Here is a 21,030-nt window from a genome sequence, read left to right as displayed (position 1 = left end):
GACATCCCCTGAGGACTCCTGGACTGTAAGAGGGTGCAGGTTGGGCTGAGGGACAACCCACCCCCCCCAGTGCACGAATTTTTGTGCACTGGGCCTCTAGTAATATGATAAAAAACAACTTTTAGGCATAGAAATATATCACTCTAGGACAGGGCTTCTCAACCTCAGTACTATTGGTATTTTGGATCAGATAATTCTTTGTCATTGGGAGCTGTCCTGAGCTTTGTAAGATGTTGAACAGCATCTCTGGCTTCTACCCACTCCATGCCAGTAACACCCTTCACCCCAGTTGTGACAATCAACAACGTCTCCAGACATTGCCAAATGTCCCCTGGTAGGCAAATCACCACCACCATCCCCCCAGGACTCCACTTCTCCACCCTGTTGAGAACCACAGGTCTAGGATAAGAATGGAATTAAAATGAAAGTCCAAGGAAGAAAATGATGTAAAATTATTAAGTATTAAAAATCACTTTATTCATGTATTTTTTTAATATGTATATATTTTTTATTGATTTGAGAGAGGAAGGGGGGGAGAGAGAGAGAGAGAGAGAGAGAGAGAAACAGAAATATCAATGATGAGAGAGAGCCCTAACCGGTTTGGCTCAGTGGATAGAGCGTTGGCCTGCAGACTCAAGGGTCCCAGGTTCGATTCCAGTCAAGGGCATGTACCTTGGTTGCGGGCACATCCCCAGTGGGAGGTGTGCAGGAGGCAGCTGATTGATGTTTCTCTTTCATCCTATGTTTTTAACTCTCTATCCCTCTCCCTTCTTCTCTGTAAAAAATCAATAAAATATATTTTAAAAAATGATGAGAGAGAATCATTGATTGGCTGCCTCCTGCACGCCCGTTTGTGGGGATTGAGCCCGCAACACGGGCACATGCCCTTGACCAGAATTGAACCCGGGACCCTTCAGTCTGCAGGCCAATGCTTTATCCACTAAGCCAAACTGGCTAGGGCTATTCATGTATTTTTTTTTAAAGTGGATGACGGAGGGCATCAAATCATTATGGTAGAGTCCATTGGATATATTAAAAAGTCGTCATTTTTCAGAAATTACCACTATTTTCATCCTTTGAAACAATTATGTTAAAAAATATTAGTTGTCAACTAGAAAATTGTACAAAAGAGTACATAGATTTTAAAAACTATTTTAGGAGGTACTCAAATGAAAAAAGATTTGAATGTTACTGCTGTAAGTCATAGCAAAAGTACTAGGAAGGTTGGAGGGATTGTGTTGATATGTTTCCTTGTTCTTTTGGGGCAGAGCTTTATGTTCTTCATATGTTAACTTTCATCATCCCCACAAACATATCCTGGTTTCTTGACTGTCTGCCCTATACTACTGCCTTCCCACTTGCCCCAGTTAGAAGACATAATTAAATTTTCTATAATATTATTTTGATTCAGGAACACTAATAGATGATAGGATTTACAGAAACTAATTTGTATTATATGTCACGTCTAAAAATATTAACCTCATCTATTTTCAAAAATAGTACCTTAAGCCATTACATATTTTATCAGAGATTATTGCATGGTTTTTAGGCATTTTCACTGTCATAAAGCTTATAAATATCCAAATTCTCCAGATTTGGATGCTTTTAGGAAGCATATAAACAAAATTTAATGAACTTAGTGTTTTGGAAGTCATTTTTCATATATACAGTGCACCTTTTGAAGAAATATCCAGTCCACAGAGTCATTGAACTCTTACCAACAAGTCAGTATAAATTATTCTTGGAAAGGTGACCTACAAACATTTTTCCATTGAGAACTAAGTATTTCTAAACATTTTGAACTTGTTTTTTAAATATTCTAATTTTATATCTCTGAGAAGCAATTTTATGAAGTTTCTGAGAAAGGCACAACCATACTTTATATTATATACTAGAGGCCTGGTGCACGGATTCGTGCACTGGTGGGGTCCCTTGGCTTGGCCTGCAGGAATCAGGCTGAAACCGCCTTTCTGACATCCCCCGAGGGGTCCCGGATTGCGAGAGGGTGGTTCTCAGGTGACGTACCCCGGAATCAGGCTCCCTCCTCTCTGGTACCGGGTGCATCACCCAAGAACTGCAGCTGCCAAGTCTCTGCAGCTCGGCAGCTCCTGCGTTGAGCGTCTGCCCCCCGGTAGTCATTGTGTGTCATAGCTACCAGTCGGACAGTCATTTAGGCTTTTATATATATAGATAGCAGCAGAAAATACTTAGTGAGTAGCATTAGAAGACTGAGTAACACCAGAATAAATTCACCCAGTCTTGGCATAGTATACAAAGTATGTGTGTGTTTCTGTTTAAAACATCCTAGTTAAAAGGGAATTCCATAGCACCGTTATTTTATCTTTACTCTTGGGAAAATACTTTTAAAAATAAAATATATGCCCAGCCAGTGTGGCTCAGTGGTTGAGCGTTGGCCCATGAACCAGGAAGTCATGGTTCAATTTTGGGTCATGGCACATGCCCAGGTTGCAGGTTCGATCCCCTGTAGTGGGTGTACAGGAGGCAGCCAATCAATGATTCTCTCTCCTCATTGATGTTTCTATCCCTCTCTCCACCCTCCCTCTCTCTGAAGTAAATAAAAACATTTAAAAAATAAAATATATGTTGAAAGAGAGGGTCTTACCTGTTAAAGAGGATTTTACTCCATAAAATGTCCAATACAATTCACATTTTAACAAAGAAAAAGATTTTACTATTGTGGGGATTTAATAGCTATGTCGAGATATTTTCTAACCATCACTGTAAGTCAGAATTTTGAAGATTCCTACAAGCGGAATAAGTGAGTGTTTTATGTTTCCTTCATAAATTAAACCTCTGAAAAAGGCATCTAAATACAAAGTAAAAGAATTTATGTGTATTGATGTTAATTAATCTCGTATTGGGAACGTCTGTATTTTGAAAGGGTCAGAAGGGAATTTCAAATTATCCATATTTTGAGAAATTTCTAAGTGATTACTTCATCTTCTCTGGAAGTAAAAACATGTTCCAGTATACTAGCAAATAGATTTTTTTGAGGGGAAAAGTATGTGTGGACATCCATTACTGTTTAAAAACCATAAAGTTTTTATTTACTTTATTGACTGACTATGAACTTTTAGCACACCATCTCTGTCTTTGCCAATATTTAAAAAAAAACCTTAAATATTTTCTACAGCTATTTAATGGAGGAGTTAATAATTTTGGATAAATCAAAGGAATGGAATTTTAGTATTTTGAAAGGTAAGCATTCAGTTATGTGTACCCAAAAGACAGTTGAACTATGAGCTCATAAAATCGAGTTAAAGTAATATAAATAAGATATGCAAATAAATAATCTATTTTGTCTGGTAGAAAAAGCTTCTTTGTTTCTGTTGGGTTATTCTTGGAAGTGGTCTTTTTTTTTTTAACACTGGAGTACAGATTTTCTACAATAAGATATTTTATTGTGCTTGAAATTTAATTTACCCATGTTAATAAGGAACAAGTACAGTATAAAAGTATATTAATATTTTTACAATATAGAGACAGATAAATAGCTTTGATTGGTTTCAGTTTTTTAAAAATTGGAATAACTTTTAACAACAGCATTAGCCTCTATTGGGTTGATCAGTGCTTCTCAGATAACAGAACTGGACAGATCTATAGTATTGCTGTGTAATTGACCACGAAGGTGAAAGGGACGAGTCTGGATGGTTAGCCTTTCGTTGTTAACTCAAGCACTTAAGAGACAAATATTTGGCAAGTTTTGTCCTCTGTAACTGGTACTTTGGGCCCTGAGTGATCTTTTGGGGGAAAATCACACAGTGTGCTATACACCCGAAACTAATCCTATATAATAAAGAGGTAATATGCAAATTGACCCTCATGCCCTTGCACAAGATGGCCGCCCCCATGTGGTCAAAGATGGCCGGCAGGGGAGGGTAGTTGTGGGCGATCAGGCCAGCAGGGGAGGACAGTTGCGGGGGACCAGGCCAGCAGGGGAGGGCAGTTGGGGGCAACCAGGCTGGCAAGGGAGGGCAGTTGGGGGTGACCGGGCCTGCAGGGGAGGGCAGTTGGGGGGGACCAGGCCTGCAGGGGAGGACAGTTGGGGGCGACCGGGCCTGCAGGGGAGGGCAGTTGGGGGGGACCAGGCCTGCAGGGGAGGACAGTTGGGGGGGACCAGGTCTGCAGGGGAGGGCAGTTGGGGGCAACCGGGCTGGCAAGGGAGGGCAGTTGGGGGCGACCAGGCCTGCAGGGGAGGGCAGTTGGGGGTTGCTGGGCCAGCAGGGGAGGGCAGTGGGGGTGATCGAGTCGGCAGGGGAGGGCAGTTGGGGACAATCAGGTCAGCAGGGGAGCAGTTAGGTGTCGATCAGGCTGGTAGGGGAGTGGTTAAGGGGTGATCAGGCTGGCTGGCAGGTGAGCGGTTGGGAGCCAGCAGTCCCCAGATTGTGAGAGGGATGTCTGACTGCCGGTTTAGGCCTGATTGGCAGTCGGACAACCCCTGAGGGGTCCCAGATTGGAGAGGGGTGCAGGCTGGGCTGAGGGACATGCCCCCCCCCAGTGCACGAATTTTGTGCACCAGGCCTCTAGTACAAAATAATGAATGTAAACTGCAATTGAATGAATGAATGAATGAATAGAAAGGTTTAAAAAATCACATAGTGGCCCTAGCCAGTCTGGCTCAGTGGATAGAGTGTTGGCCTGAGAATCAAAGGGTCCCGGGATTGATTCCTGTCAAGGGCATGTACAGTAGGTCCTCAGGTTACGTTGGAGATCTGTTCCTATGGCGCGACGTAACACGATTTTCGCCGTAAGTCGGAACCCACCTACATAAGCACCTACGTCACTCACATGGAGCACATACACAGCAGTAATGAAGTGAAACAGTAAAAAAAATTTAAAAAGGTCAACAATTCCTGATCTTTACTTGTGGTAAATAAATAATAAAAAACAAAGCACATACGTACATACTTTTATTTTTTTTAATAAATAAATGGGAGATGGTGACGTAACCACGAAATGATGTACCTCGAGTCCAACGTAACCCAAGGACTGCCTGTACCTTGGTTGCAGGCTCCTCCCAGCCCAGACCCTGGTTGGGGTGCATGTAGGAGGCAACCAATCAATGTGTTTCTCTCACATCGATATTTCTCTCTGTCTTTCCCTTTCTCTTCAGTTCTCTCTGAAAATCAATGGAAAAATATCCTCGGGTGAAGATTTTTAAAAAATCACACAGTGGTTTTGTTAGCTGATTGTAAAATGTTCATTTTCATATCTGTTGACTTAGAAGAAGAAGGTAGTGATAGTATTCAAATTATATCACTCATATTTTGGGGGGTTTTGTAACAGTCTTTAAAACCTCCAAAATGGTATTGTCTGTTTATGTGAGCATGCCTTCCTTACTAATGTATTAGAAATATAGTCATGCAGTGTGAGAATATTGCTCCTTACTCAAAGAAAGCATTCCAGTGATACTTTAAAACATCTACGCTAATAAAAGAGTAAGATGCAAATTGACCATACCTTCACGATGCCCACCAGCCATTCAGGAGTGAGTATGCAAATTAACCCAACAAAGATGGAGGGTTAATTTGCATACACAGGTGTTGAGAAGCTGGGGGTGGGGCGGGACGCTTTGCATTTTCTGGGTGGCTAATGATATTTAGCTCTTACATTTGTCTTTAAAACCTCCTTAATTACTTTCCATATGGTGAGAGTTACAGGTCTAACTTCTTTCTTTTGAATGTGCTTATCCAGTGTCCCAGAACCATTTGTTGACTATAACAAGCATTTCTTGCTTTTGCAAAGTGTAAAGTAAAAGACTGAAATGGTAGTTGCTAGAATGGCAAAGGGAAGGTGTTCTTCTGGGTAGCAGGAGACTTCAGACTGAAGAATGAGCAAGCACTGTCAAGGAAAAGATGAACATAACAGGGAGGCAGTAACTGCTGAAATAGGCCGATGGGGTGAGAAAGGGTTGATAAAAGCATAGATAGATGATCCAGTCTCTGAGAGGCTGAAGAACATTGCTTTCATCAAAGTACAATAGAAAGTGTAAGAATAGCTGCTTAAATATTGCTGGTAGAAAGGATGTTGAAGATATCCGAAGTAGAAAGCAGGTTCTCTGTGGGTGTTAGGTTCCACTATGGAATAGGAAATGTCTTATCAAGATGTAGTTAGCCCTAGCTGGTTTGGCTCAGTGGATAGAGCGTCAGCCTGATTCCAGTGTGCCCGGTTGTAGGCTCCATCCCCAGTAAGGGTCTTGCAGGAGGCAGCCAGTCAATGATTCTCTCTCATCATTGACGTTTCTGTGTCTCTGTATCTCTCCCTTCCTCTCTGAAATCAATAAAAAAATATTTAAAAAAATAGTTTGACACTATATTAGACCACTTGCCAATCTTTTGTTGCAGTTATCTATAAAAATTATGTCAGTAGTTGGTTGCTTATAAAGTTAATAATATCAAATTATTGACAGGCAGAAAACATAGGTACATTATCCTAGTATATTAGTTCTACATACTTCCATACTACATTAGAAATTTGGTCAGATTTTGGGAGAAATAAGTTCTTAGTATATTTATCAACTACATCCTTCATAACAATAGAATTCTTGGATCCTTCCTATTTCTGCTACACTGAAACATTCTACTCAGCCATTCCCAATAAATTTGCAAGAGATCACCAGATAAATAATTATGCTAAAATAGAATAAGTCTTAGATTAGTTCTAAGAAGTCTTCAGGAGTCATTCATTTATTCAACAAATATTTATTGAGAATTTTCTGTGTGCCAAGCACTGTAATAGGTTCTGCAGATAAAGTGATGAGCAAAATCAGGCAGCATTTACATGTATTGGGAACTAGTAGTTAAATGAAGACATCTTACCTTAATCGAATAACAAATTAATGTACAATTACTGTGATAAGTGCTACAAAGGAAGGATATATACTACTATAAGAACATATAGGGGCAGCTGCCTGCTCTACTGTCAGGTGCATGAAGCTAGCCTCTTCCCAAAGAGCTGCCGGCTGCAGGCAGTTGCCAGCTCCGAGATTAATGGAGGCGGTGAAAAGCCCAAGATCATTCTAGGGCTTTAAGGGCACCGTTCTCCACCCTCCCTACCACTAGGGAGAGGCCCATAGTAGCATTCAGCAGGTGCCCACCAAAGTCACAGTGATCTGTGAAGTATCAAAGGTATAAAGAATTTTATTTCATTTCATCAAAGAAAATGTTAAGAGTATATGCAGGCAAAGACACTTCTGGGAAAGAAGTGGTGTGCCAACAAGACCTCAACCTTTTGAGGAAATAGGCTGAAGAGGGTCCCCACTGGGATGGGGTGCTCTGATCCCTGCAGCATATGGGAATGGGGTGGATGACCTGTCATAGATGATCTGGGCTGTGGTAGATAACATTGTGCTGGCAGATGTCCCTAGACCGAAAGACCATGGTTCTGAAATAACGCAGGGCTACAGATGGAGGGCAGCATTCACAGCTGGGTAAGTGGAAGCAGCGTTCTCTGGAGATGTAGTTGTAGTAGGAAAGGCAGAGGGGTTGGAGTGAAGGTGTATAGCTATTCAGAGTGCATAGAGGCATAGAAACATTGGGTGTTCTACAGAGGAAGCTATTTTTGAGCTTTGTTGATAGTTATTTTGGTATCAAGATTGGGCCTAAAGTGGAGAATGAAAGTTACTGAAAGATGCAAACAGCATTGGGTGCTTAAGTCAACAACATCCTGTTTCTGACACAGTACTGTAAGATGCGATTTTCAAACCTTTTCACTTCATGGCACACACAAACTAATTACTAAAATTCTGTGGCACAACAAAAAATGTTTTTTGTTGATCTGACCAAAAAGGTATAATTTGGACTCATTCACACTGGATGGCTATTGTGTTGGCAGGTGTTCTTTTTAAAATTTACTTTTTATTTGACAGTCTAAGGCAGGGGTGGGCAAACTTTTTGACTCGAGGGCCACAATGGGTTCTTAAACTGGACCGGAGGGCCGGAACAAAAGCATGGATGGAGTGTTTGTGTGAACTAACATAAATTCAAAGTAAAGGAGCGGAGGGGAGAGCAAGAGAACCCTCCGCTCTTTTGGCTCCGCAGGCCGGATAGAACAGCCGAACGGGCTGGATCCGGCCCACGGGCCGTAGTTTGCCCACGGCTGGTCTAAGGGGAGAGAGGTCAGTGCCCCTGACTAGTCAGGTGTTGCATGTTTAAAAATTCAGTTGAAAATCGCTGCTTTAAGAAGCTGTGCTGCTGAGGAAGTGGACATGCATGTAGGCAGTAAGACATGGCAATGTGGTGTTAATAGATGATAAAAAGATGATAGCCTCAAAAAAATCCTTCAGCAAACAGTACTTAACCTTCTCAACCTAGAAAAGGATTTCTAAGGAAGAAAAATTGTTTCTCATAGTTGGCCCTGGAGTCTAGTTTTATTTTAATGGTACAAGTAACTTACTTTAAAAATACATATACACATATATGTATGCAAATATGTGTGTGCTCAAACCCCTTCCATAAGTACCTGAGTGAAAAAAAACTCAGTTCAGTGAAATGAAAACTTATCTGAACGTCTGTAACATGTAAAAATGTTTGAAACCACAATAATAACCCTTATTGAGGGCAGAGTATAGTCAATAAAAGAAATTACAAAAATGCATATCAAATGTGTAATGTCATAGGTTATGTGCCAAAACAGAAAGCTAGTTTTGAGAAGTTATTTAGAAGTCTTGCTATTTTAAAAACTGTAAATGTTACAAAGGTATATTTCTAACAATTACCACTGTTTAATTGTGAGGGAAAAATTTAGATGACTACAAAAGCTGCACTTTACAATATTTCCCTACATATGCAAAAAACAGATATTTGCTTGTGCTCCAAAAGAGGGCAAAATTAGAGAACTCATTTCTGTCTTGAACAATTGAGTATCTGTTACTTAAGGAGAAAATTGCTAATCATTGTGGCACTCATAGCAAACAATTGCCTTACCAATGAAAAGGGTACATTAATGTGGTTCTTATCCTGTCAATTATTATTATTATTATAGATTTTATAGTGGTCTTTCTGACAACTTCATACCACAGTTGAGAAAATGTTACTATTTAAAAAATGATTTTACTGAATGAAGTCAGTCCATGAAAAAGAACCCTAATATATATTCCTCTGAAATGGATGTGAGAAATGTAAATTTTATAGCACTCTCATGTCACATCATTTTCATGTTATGATTAGTAGTAACCACTTCCTCCTTCCTCTTCCTCAAAAAAACAAAAATTAGGAAGCTTTGACAGAGCATGGCATGGGGAAGAGTCAAGGAAGAAGAGATGACAAGGGTGATAATCCAAAAGCTTCACTTTGCCAAGTGAAAGACTATTTTGGGCAGAGAGAAGAGCATGTGCCACTAGCCTTAGGGCTAGAGGAAGCATGTTTTTGAAGTGATGCTGGGCACAGCATTGCGGGGGAGGGCAGGGAGGCAGGATGTAGTGGTAGAGGCTATAAGGGAGACCTGGAGGGAGCAGCCAGAGACTGAAGGGATACTGGGAGAATGAGTGAGCGAGGAGAGTTTTAAGAAGGACGGACATTGTGATATGTTACTGGAAGAGCAAATACAACGAGAATTGGAAAATCTAGTTAGTAGAGTTATGGGTGATAATAAGAAAAATTTTGATGGAATAGATTGAGAAATGAGGAGTCTCTGAAAAAGTTGACTTGAAGAGGGAGGAGAAAGAGGTTGGCAGCTGGAAAGAGATGAGTTAAGGGGAAAACTTTTATTTATTTATTTAATGGGAGAGACTTAAGCTCAGTTAAAAGCTGTGGGAGGAATTATAGAGAAGGGAAGTTAATTATATAATAGAGAAAGGACTAATCAGTGATTTATGGCTCCTAAAATGTAGGAGATAGTAGAATCTAAAGCAGAGGATTCGCTTTAGATAATGGAGAGAAATCTCTTGGAACTGGAATGAAGGAACTAGAATGAAGTAAAAGGAACAGGTAGATGCAAATGTAGGTAGATGATATGCTATCTTTTGAGTGAAGGGAGAGGCTGAGGTGGTTGGGTTCAGAGTATAGGAGGGAGTGAAAGTAAAGGCAGGCCCTTTGAAGTTGGTGCTCATTATTTCTAGTGGAACATACCCACCCTGTTTCATGACTTTCTTCAGTAGGGATCCATGACACAGGTGTAAGTGTGGAGCAAAAAAATTCATTCATGATTGTGTTTTTGCCAGACAGTTGAATTTCAGCTTTTAGCAAGAATATATTGAGCCCTGGCTGGTGTTGCTCAGTGGTTGGAGTGTCGGCAATGAACCCAAGGGTCTCGGGTTTGATTCCCAGTTAAGGACACATACCTGGGTTGCAGGTTCAATCCCTGCCCTGATCTGGGCACATGCAGGAGACAACCAGTTGGTGTGTCTCTTTCACATAGATGTTTTTTTCTCTCTCTCTCCCTTCCCTTCCTCTCTCCCTTCCACTTTCTCTCTCTCTAAAAAAAAAAAAAGTCAATGGAAAAAATATCCTTGGGTAAGGATTAACAAAACAAAACAAAACAAAATTTTATTTATGCAATTAACGTGAAATTTTTTTCTTATATTAGCATTGTATAAATCAGGCCTCAAACCCTATGACCTCCACTCCAGTCAATTCCCATACCTTACCTAGAAGGAACAGTTGTTTTAAGTTTGGTATGGATTTTTCCAGAATTTACAAAAAAAAAAAAAATTCTCAATGTAAATAGCACTCTATAGCCTTCTTACATTAATCCACTTATTTTCATAGAAACCATAATGAGGTTAATTTTCCTTTCCAGCTTCTAACTGTACAATATAACATGTTTTTGTAAAAAATGCAACATTCATTAGTAAAAATCATATTAAACAAGCAAATCAACTAAATGCCTATAGATAAGGACTTATTGTCCCATGCATTTCAGCTTTTTGAATGACAGCTATTGGTCTTCATGTATTGAAACATTATCAATAAGACTATTTCTTCTTGTTCTTAGTGCCTGGCTCTCTGGCTATGAAAACCCTGTGGTGTCTCGAATTAATATGAGAATACAAGATCTAACAGGACTAGATGTTTCCACAGCAGAGGAATTACAGGTGGGTAATCACATTAGCCCTGAATTATATGCTATCACACTATCCTTAAGTTAACTTTACACTTTTTCAAAAGATGCTTCAGATGAGATTTTCTGACACTGCACAGGCAGTACTCAATTTAATCACAAATAGTGATTTTAATAATCAGTGGGAAAATTATATGATTGTTCTGTGTTAAAATTTATCAAAACATGAAAAACTCTTGCCCTAGCTGGTTTGGCTTAGTGGGTAGAGCACCAGCCTACGGACAGAAGGGTCTCAGGTTTGATTCCAGTCAAGGGCACAAGCCCGGGTTGTGGGCTCGATCCCCAGTAGGGGCTGCGCAGGAGTCAGCCCATCAATGATTCTCTGTCATCATTAATGTTTCTATCTCTCTCTCTCCCTCTGCTCTCCTCTCAAAAATCAATAAAAAATATTAAAAAAACATTAAAAACTCTTACTGTTGAGTATAAATTTATAGGGAAATGAGAAAAATGTAACACTAATATTTATTAAGCACACTATAATGTGTGTACTTTTCATTCCTAGGCCTGTCAGGTAACCAAGGCAGTTCTTTTTTTTTTTTTTTTTTAAATATATTTTATTGATTTTTTTTACAGAGAAGAAGGGAGAGGGATAGAGAGTGAGAAACATCGATGAGAGAGAAACATCGATCAGCTGCCTCCTGCACACCTCCCACTGGGGATGTGCCCGCAACCAAGGTACATGCCCTTGACCGGAATCGAACCCGGGACCCTTCAGTCCGCAGGCCAACGCTCTATCCACTGAGCCAAACCAGCTAGGGCAAGGCAGTTCTTTTTTTAAAAAAAAATTTTTTTTTTCTTCTCTTTTCTGTTGAGACATAATTCATGTACCATAAGATTTACACTGGTTTTGTTACCGGAAAGAGGACCTGGCAACCACCAATACTGTCTAATTCCAGAATGTTTTCATTACCCCAGAGAGAAACCTCATATACTTTAAGTACAGGCATACCTTGCAGATATTATGGGTTTGGTTCCAGATCACAGCAATAAAGCAAATATCACAATAAAGTAACCTCACACCAATTTTTTGTCTCCTAGTGCATATTAATGTTTACACTATACATAGTCTCTTAGGTGTACAGTAGCATTATATCTACAAAGCAATGTACATTCCTTAATTTAAAAATACTTTATTGCTAAAAATGCTAACCTATTTGAGTTTTCAGCAGTATTTTTGCTGCTTGTTGGAGGATCTTGCCTCAGTGTTTAAAATGACTGTTAACTGATCATGGTGGCTGTGGCAATTTCTTAAAATAAGACAGCGGTGAAGTTTGCCACATTGATGGGCTCTTCCTTTCATGAATGATTTCACTGTAGCAAGCACTGTTGTTTGATAGCATTTTAACCCTAGTAGAACTTCTTTCAAAATTGGAGTCAATCTCTCAGATCCTGCCTCTGCTTTATCAGTTAAGTATATGTAATATTCTAAAACCTTTGTTGTCATCTCAACATTCTTTGCTCATCCATAAAAAGCAACACCTGAAATTGCAGTATCTCATTATCATGAGATTGCAGCAATTTAGTCACATCTTCAGGCTTCACTTCTAATTCTAGTTCTTGTGCTATATCCACCACATCTGCAGGTACTTCCACTGAAGTCTTGAGCCCCACAAAGTCATCCATGAGCATTGAAATCAACTTCTTTCAAACTGCTGTTAATGTTGTTATTTTTACCTCTTCTCATGAATCGCAAATGTGGGTTTTTTCACAGTATATACACACACACATCCTATACATATTTATCCTACATATATTTTTTATACTTTTTTCTTTTTAATAACTTTTTAAAAATTTATTGATCGATTGGTTTTTAGGGGAAGAGAGAGAGAAAAACATCAGTTTGTTGCTTCACCCATTCATACATTCATTGGTTGCTGCTTTTATGTGCCCTGACCAGGGATTGAACCTGCAACCTTAGTATATTGGGATGATACTTCAACCAACTTAGTGACCCAGCCAGGGCAATAGTTTTTTATTTTTTAATTAAAGTTGATGTACAATATTATATTACATTCAGGTGTACAACCCAATGATTAGAAGTGATAAATTTAGTAGCCATCTGACACCATAAATAGTTATTACAATATTATTGGCTATGTTCCCTATGCTGTACTTTATATCCCCATGACTATTCTGTAATTACTAGTTTGTATTCTTAATCCCTCCTCCTTTTTTACCCATCCTGCTAATCCCTCTCCCATCTGACAACTATTAAAATGTTCTTTGTATCTATGAGTCTATTTCTGTTCCAATTGTTCATTTATCTTCTTTTTTAGCTTCCACATTTAAGTGAAATCATATGGCATCTGGGCTGGGACCTTCATTCTTTGTCTTCATTCTTAGCACAATACCCTCTAGGTTTGTTGCAGATGGCAAGATTTTATTTTTTTATATATTTATAGATTTCAGAGAGGAGGGTAGAGGGAGAAAGAGAGAAACATCAGTGACAAGAGAGAATCATTGATTGGCTGCTTCCTGCATGCACCACACTGGGGATCAAGCCCACAACCCGGGCATGTGGCCTGACTGGGAATTGAACTGTGACCTCCTGGTTCATAGGTCAATGCTCAACCACTGAGCTACGCTGACTGGGCCTATGTCCTTTTTAATGTTTACTATCTCTTTGTTTATTTTCACCTAGATCATCCATTCTTCCCTTAAGGTCCTTGAGCATCCTTATAGCCATTGTTTTGAACTCTGCATCTGGTATCTTGGTTACTTCCATTTCATTTAATTCTTTTTCTGGAGATTTCTCTTGTTCTTTCATGTGGGGCATGTTTATCTCCCCATTTTGTCTGCTTTTTTTTGGTTTGTCTCTATGTATTAGGTATATCTGCTACGACTCCCAAACTTGATATGGTGGTTTTATGTTGTAGGTGTCTTATGAGGCTCAGAGGCGCAATCTTCTAGATCACTTGAACTGAGTGCTCCAGGAATATCTCTTGTGTGGATTGTGTGCACCCTCCTGTTGTAGTTGAGTCTTGAATGCTGCTGGTTTGGTTTTGGGTGGGGTTAACCCTCAGGCTGGCTGTCCATAAGGAAAGATCTCAATCACAGTGTATGCAGCCACTGTGCAGAGGCTTCCCCTGAGGTGGAGTTGTTCCCAGCAGGGTCTGGTGCCTAGCAGGACCCCTCTTAGGGTGTGGCACTTGTGTGGCTAGTTGGGTGAACTCTGGTGTGGTCTAAAGCCCACTATTGGTTGTGTTGGTTCTGGGTCCACTTGGGTGGGGTTCTGGTACAGGTTGATGTCAGATGCTGCCTGGGATACCTGTCTGGAGCTACCATGCAATTTGCTGTTTGTGGCTGCCTCTTCTGGGCCTGAGTGTGCGCGGGAGGGACCAAGCTGTGAATAAGGGTTGGCTTTGTCTAGCTTTGAGCTGGAGGCAGATCAATAAAAGGTCCAAGGCACGCTAAGGTCCACATCTACCTGTTGGCTACTCCACCACCCCCTGAGGTTGCCTGGTCTTCCTTGAGAGCCTTCTGAAGAAAGAGTAGGGTGGGCACAGGCTGACTGCTACCCACAGACCCTTCCAATAGGCATGAGCTCCATGGGACAGAGTGACTGGGGTTGGGAGGACAGGGCTAGTGGGTCTCCTGCTTGGAGGCAGCATGGTCAGGCAGTTATTGGGGGGAAAGTGGCCCCTACTCCACAGCCATACTTCTCAGTCTCTGCTAGAGTCTCTAACCCTAGCTCTCCCAGGAGGAGTGCAGGAGCAAGATCAGCAGGACAGAGCTAGAAGGACAGGTCAAATGAGTCTCCTGTTGGAGCCATAGTACTGGCTCAACTTAGGGGGTTGGGGGTAAAAATGGCACCTTGCACCATAGCCACACAACCCAGCACCTGCCTGAGTCCTGAACAAGAGCCTCCCAGGAAGACACACACTGAAGGTCCCAGCCCTGAGCAGCACTCTGATCCCCCTGTGGGACTGAGCTAAGCAGGGAGGGCCACTGGGAGTCGTAAGGAAAACATCAGGTAGGTGGGCACCAGCTGAGTGTGGGAGTGGGGGAAGAATGGCCCCCGTTTCAAAGCTACACAGCTCAATGACTGTCTGAGTCTCTGCCATTCGCTTCTCTAGAAAAAGTGCACCAAAGGTCTGGTTGGTGCAGCCAGCAGATCTTTCTGCAGGTCTAGAGCTCAGCAGGGTGGTGCCAGTAGTTGGAGGACTGGGCTAGTGCACTCCCCAGCTGATGCTGTAAGAATAGGAGTGCTTGACCCTGGGACGATGGCGCCTGAGGGCGGTGTGGGATAGGGACTCAGCATAGGGACCTTAGGGCCATGCCACCCAGATCTCTTATTGACTCCCCTACGCCCTGAGTCACCTTCCCTCTACCAGAGCCCCAGGTGTCTGAGAACAAGTTCCTGTGCATTGACCCTTGAAGAGAGCGCCTGGTTTCTAGCGGACTCCTCCTCCTTCCAGTATGACAGAGTCCCAGCTGCTTTTCACAGCCAGATGCTATGTGGGCTCCTCTTCCTGGCTCTTGGGTCTCGGTTAGGGATCCTGCATTGGTGAGGCCCATACTCCTCACGGAGGACTTTTGCAGCCAAGATATCCCTTCAGATTCTCAGCTGCCACCTGTGGGTGCAGGGGCTAGCCCTTTTCGTGTCTGAGCCCTCCTACCAGTCTCTCTGTGGCTTCTTCTGTAAATCCTTTGTGATAATACTTCCGTGTAGCTGATTATTTAGGTTGATTGCTCTAAAATTTAGCTGTAAATCTGGTTTGGCACTGGGAGGAGGTGAGTGTAGCTTCCACCTACTCCATGGCTATCATCAAAATATGTATAGAGTTTTTGAACAGCAAAAGTAGAAGCATTTCCTATAGCTATTTCTTCTAAATCTCCATTTAAGTTTGATTTGAATTTTACTTAAACCATTATTGCTTTCCATTTCTGTTGTACTTTACCTTTGTTGGGCAATTCCCTTTTCCAATTATATATTCTTGTAAAATATCACACGGGTTTTCCCTGGGAGATAAGGAGGCAACATAATTGCATGATTTGCTGTCTGCATGTTATTCATCCAGTATGTTATTCAGTATGTTATATCGCATAATAGATGTGCAGTGATAATCACGGATAGACTTTGAAAGAAGGGATGTGATTGGTCATTGATCATGATGTGCAGCTGTTATTTACATAGGAACCTGGGGACTGAAGACCTTGCAGTGACATTTGTACTTTATACATTACAATGTACATGGTAACTGAAATTTCAACTGTGTGTTGGGGTCTGGTGTTAATGGTTAGCTAACAGTGTTATCTGAGATTTGTGCATTTTGGAATTGGGCAAAGCAGGACTGCCTTTATTTATTTATTTATTTATTTATTTATTTATTTATTTATTTATTTTGGCTGGGTGACTTTATTTTTTTTATTTTAATAAATCTTTATTCAGATTATTACATTTGTTTCTCCTTTTTCCCCCCATAGCTCCCCTCCACCCGGTTCCCACCCCAACTCACCTTCTGCCCTTACCTCCCCTCCACTGTCCTCATCCATAGGTGTATGATTTTTGTCCAGTCTCTTCCTGAGCCCCCCGCTACCCCTTTCACCCTGAGAATTATCAGTCCACTCCCTTTCTATGCCCCTGATTCTATTATATTCACCAGATTATTCTGTTCCTCAGGTTTTTAATTCACTTGATTTTTAGGTTCACTTGTTGATAGATATGTATTTGTTGTTCATAATTTTTATCTTTACTTTTTTCTTCTTCCTCTTCTTTAAGAATACCTTTCAGCATTTCATATAATACTGGTTTGGTGGTGATGAACTCCTTTAGCTTTTTCTTATCTGTGAAGCTCTTTGTCTGCCCTTCAATTCTGAATGATAGCTTTGCTGGGTAGAGTAATCTTGGTTGTAGGTTCTTGCTATTCATCACATTGAAAATTTCTTGCCACTCCCGTCTGGCCTGCATCGTTTCTGTTGAGAAATCAGCTGACAGTCATATGGGTGCTCCCTTGTAGGTAATTAACTGTTTTTGTCTTGCTGCTTTTAATGTTCTCTCTTTGTCTTTTGCTCTTGGCATTTTAATTATGATGTGTCTTGGTGTGGTCCTCTTTGGATTCCTTTTGTTTGGGGTTCTGTGCACTTCCTGGACTTGTAAGTCTATTTCTTTCACCAGGTGGGGGAAGTTTTCGGTCATTATTTCTTCAAATAGGTTTTCAGTATCTTGCTCTCTCTCTTCTTCTGGCACCCCCATAATTCTGATGTTGGTACGCTTGAAGTTGTCTCAGAGTCTTCTTACACTATCTTCAACATTTTGGATTTTTTTTTTCTTTTTGCTTTTTCGGTTGAGTGTTTTTTGCTTCTTTGTATTTCAATTCTTTGACTTGATTCTTGTGTTCATCTAGTCTGTTTCTGGGTCTCTGTATAATATTTTTTATTTCAGTCAGTGTATGTTTAATTTCTAGTTGGTCCTTTTTCATATCTTTAAGGGTCTCGTTATATTTATCGGCCTTTTCTAGGATATTCTTGAAAAGCCTTATAACCATGGTTTTGAATTCTATATCCAGTCGTTTGTTTTCCTCCATTTCTTTCGTTTGTGATCTGTTTCTTTCACGCCGCATTTTCACTGCTTCCCTGAGTTGGTAGGGTAGATTTGTGTGCTAGGTTTCCTATATGGCCCAGTGGGTCGGCCTCCCCAGTTAACCTGAGGTGGACACTCTTGGTGCACCCCTTTATGGACTGTGTGTACAGCCTTGTTGTAGTTAAGTCTTGATTGTTGTTGGTATCACTGGGAGGAATTGACCTCCAGGCCAGTTGGCTGTAAGGATCAGCTGTGTCTATGCTGGGAGAAGTTCGGTGCTGGAGACAGCCTTATAGGATTAGACTTGCCAAATTGCAATAGTCTCTGTGCTCAGCTTGGATGGGGTGGAGTCTCAGGGCGGAGCAGACAGTCTTGGCTTCCAGTCAGCCTTGCCCTTGCGCGCACGCCCGCGCCTTCAGACCTCTGCCTTCCCCGGCTCCCGAGTCTCCGCCCGAGAGTCCAGACTCCCCCCACAAGAGCGTGGGTCCCCAGGGGCTCGCCTGGAACTGGGGTTCAGTGCAATCAGAACTGGGGCTCAGTGCAGTCAGGAGCCTCTGACTCCCTTCCACTAGGGAAAGCCTGTGGCAACCTCCGCTGCCTTTGTGCGCACTGGCACGCGAACGCCTTCAGACCTCTGCCTTCCCCGGCTCCTGAGTCTCCGCCCGAGAGTCCAGACTCCCCCCACAAGAGCGTGGGTCCCAGGGGCTCGCCTGGAACCTGGGTTCAGTGCAGTCAGAACTGGGGCCCAGTGCAGTCAGGAGCCTCCGACTCCCTTTCACTAGGGAAAGCCTGTGGCAACCTCCGCAGCCTTTGTGCGCACTGGCACGTGCGCGCCTTCAGACCTCTGCCTTCCCCAGCTCCCGAGTCTCTGCCCGAGAGTCCAGACTCCCCCCGTAAGAGCGTGGGTCCCCAGGGGTTCGCCCAGAACTGGGGTTCAGTGCAGTCAGAACTGGGGTTCAGTGCGGTCGGGGGCTTCCTTCCCCCTTCTGCCAGAGAAAGTCAGCCAGGCTCTCAGCCGCCCTTCCTCTGCGTGTACAAAGACCCTTTGCCATACCTCCAATTCTCTGTGAGCTTTTCTCTTTCCTTCTAGTTGTAGAATTTTCACTCAGCCAGCTTTCCTGTGGTTCTGGATGGTGTCCGTTCTGTCTTTTAGTTGTAGTTTTGAAATTGTTGTGCGAGGCAGCAGTTTAGTTGCTTACCTATGCCGCCATCTTGGTTTCTCCCCCAGGACTGCCTATATTTAAATTTGCTCAATTAAGTTGTCAATTATTCCTAGAAACTCTTTGATATGTCTTTTTCTCTCCCTGTTTAACCTTCACAGGCTCTTTTAGGCTATTTGATGTATTTCTACTTAATAGGCTGATCCAGCTCAAGGTGTCTATAACATAAGAAGTAAACTATGCAGAGTAATAGTAATTTATATAGGACTTGGACTTTGCTATGGGCAACACTCTTGTAATTATTTTCTCATTTCACTTCGTCATCAATACTTTTTTTGTTTGTTTGTTAATCCTCACCTGAGGATATTTTTCCACTGGGAGTGGAAGAGAGAGGGATAGATAGAAACATTGATGTGAGAGAAACACATCAATTGGTTGCCTCCTGCATGCACCAGGGCCCCAGCTGAGGAGGAGCCCGCAACCAAGGTGCATGCCTTTGACTGGAATCGAACCCGGGACTCTTTGGTCTGCAGGCCGACGCTCTTGCCACTGAGCCAAACCGGCTAGGGCTGATCAGCATTACTCTTTACATTTTCCTTTTATTTTTGTCAGCATTTTATCACATTGGGATGGAAGGAGGGAGTAAAGGAAGGTGTCATATTTCTCATTTTACAAGTGAGGTTTTATCCAAAGTTATAACTGAGAAAGCTGGAACTTGAATTTAGACCAAATGTTTTTCTTAACTTTCTTTTGCTGCAATGTCCTAACCACCTGAAGTTGTTGGAGCCATCCAGCAAGAATAGTTAAGTTGGTGTTAACTTCTTCCCTTCTTTACATTACAGGGAAAAATATGAGGGAAGGGGGACTTTATTAGACAATATTGGGAGTTGGTCAGCATTTTGGGCTTTAGAAAACAAGTCTTTATTTAAATTCCAAAGTAAAGTGTTTAGTGAAAATTAATCATAGGAACCTCATAATTCTAGTTCTAGAAAATTTTAATTCTAATTCAAAATTCAGTTTGTTATATATTAAAGAAAAATATGTCCCCCAAACATTTGCTAAAGCATATTAATTAAGGTTCTGCAATAGCATAGAGTAGCTATCCGTAGTTTTTCATCTTTGGTTCCTTAGGAGCTCTTATTGATTTCCAATGCTTTGCTTCTCATTTCTCTTGAAGTACCTAACCATGATATGAGGCCAAAATGGGGCCGGTAGATTTTTTGAATAGTCATCTTGGTAGTTCATTCATGGTTTGTTTCTCTCCTTCAGGTAGCAAATTATGGAGTGGGAGGACAGTATGAACCCCATTTTGATTTTGCACGGGTAAGTAAAAACAATAGGGAATGTAGTTCCACTGAAGCTTAGGTATGACATGTTAGTTGCCTATCCCAGTGGTCGGCAAACTCATTAGTCAACAGAGCGGCAAACCGCTGGCCTAGCCCAAGTGCCATCCGGAGATGAGTGGATAAAAAGCTATGGTACATGTACACCATGGAATACTACTCGGCCATACAAAAGAAGGAAATCTTATTCTTTGAGACAGCATGGATGGACCTGGAGAGCATTATGCTGAATGAAATAAGGCAGTCAGAGAAAGACAAGTAATGTATGATTTCACTTATGTGGAATCTAATGAACAAAATGTACTAAAGAGCCAAATAGAGACAGACACATAAATAGCAGGCTGACAGCTGTTCGAGGGGGGAGGGGCTGGGAGAGTGGAGAGATTGAGCAAAAAAGGAAAGAGAAAACTCATGGACAAGGCCAATAGTGTGATTATTGGAGGTGGAGGAGGGTATAGAGGGGATAAATGGTGATGGAAGGAGACTTGACTTGGGGTGGTGAACACACAATACAGTGTACAGGTGATGTGTTGTAGAATTGTGTACCTGAAACCTGTATAATTTTGTTAGTGCCACCCCAGTAAATTCAATAAAAAGGAAAAAATTCCATGGCCTATTTGGAATTCATGGATACGTGGTGGAATAAATACTCCGTAAAGCCTTTTTAGCAGTAAAAAACACCTAGACACACAATAAAATAATTAAGAATAGTTTTTTTTTCTTTTTTTTAAAATATATTTTATTGATTTTTTACAGAGAGGAAGGAAGAGGGATAGAGAGTTAGAAACATCGATGAGAGAGAAACATCGATCAGCTGCCTCCTGCACACCTCCCACTGGGGATGTGCCCGCAACCAAGTTACGTGCCCTTGACCGGAATCGAACCTGGGACCTTTCAGTCCGCAGGCTGACGCTCTATCCACTGA

The 21,030-nt window shown here is 41.6% G+C and overlaps 1 protein-coding gene across 4 annotated transcripts in view; it reads left to right on the top strand.

Moving 5' to 3' along the window:
- P4HA1 (prolyl 4-hydroxylase subunit alpha 1) overlaps positions 1-21,030 on the top strand; it is an 83,807-nt gene that overhangs the window by 50,533 nt on the left and 12,244 nt on the right. For 2 of the 4 annotated variants that reach the window (XM_080642114.1, XM_080642113.1), the window contains exons 10-11: positions 10,954-11,053; positions 20,032-20,085. In XM_080642114.1, coding sequence (XP_080498240.1) covers positions 10,954-11,053; positions 20,032-20,085 — 154 coding nt within the window. The remainder of the gene's footprint in view (positions 1-10,953; positions 11,054-20,031; positions 20,086-21,030) is intronic. The other 2 variants (XM_080642116.1, XM_080642115.1) reach the window with 1 other exon arrangement.

Source organism: Plecotus auritus (assembly GCF_963455305.1).
Source record: "Plecotus auritus genome assembly, chromosome: 9".
In the NCBI taxonomy this organism is placed as follows: domain Eukaryota; kingdom Metazoa; phylum Chordata; class Mammalia; order Chiroptera; family Vespertilionidae; genus Plecotus; species Plecotus auritus.
The sequence above is the reverse complement of the archived record's forward strand: the minus strand, read 5'-3'. Positions and strand labels throughout refer to the sequence as shown.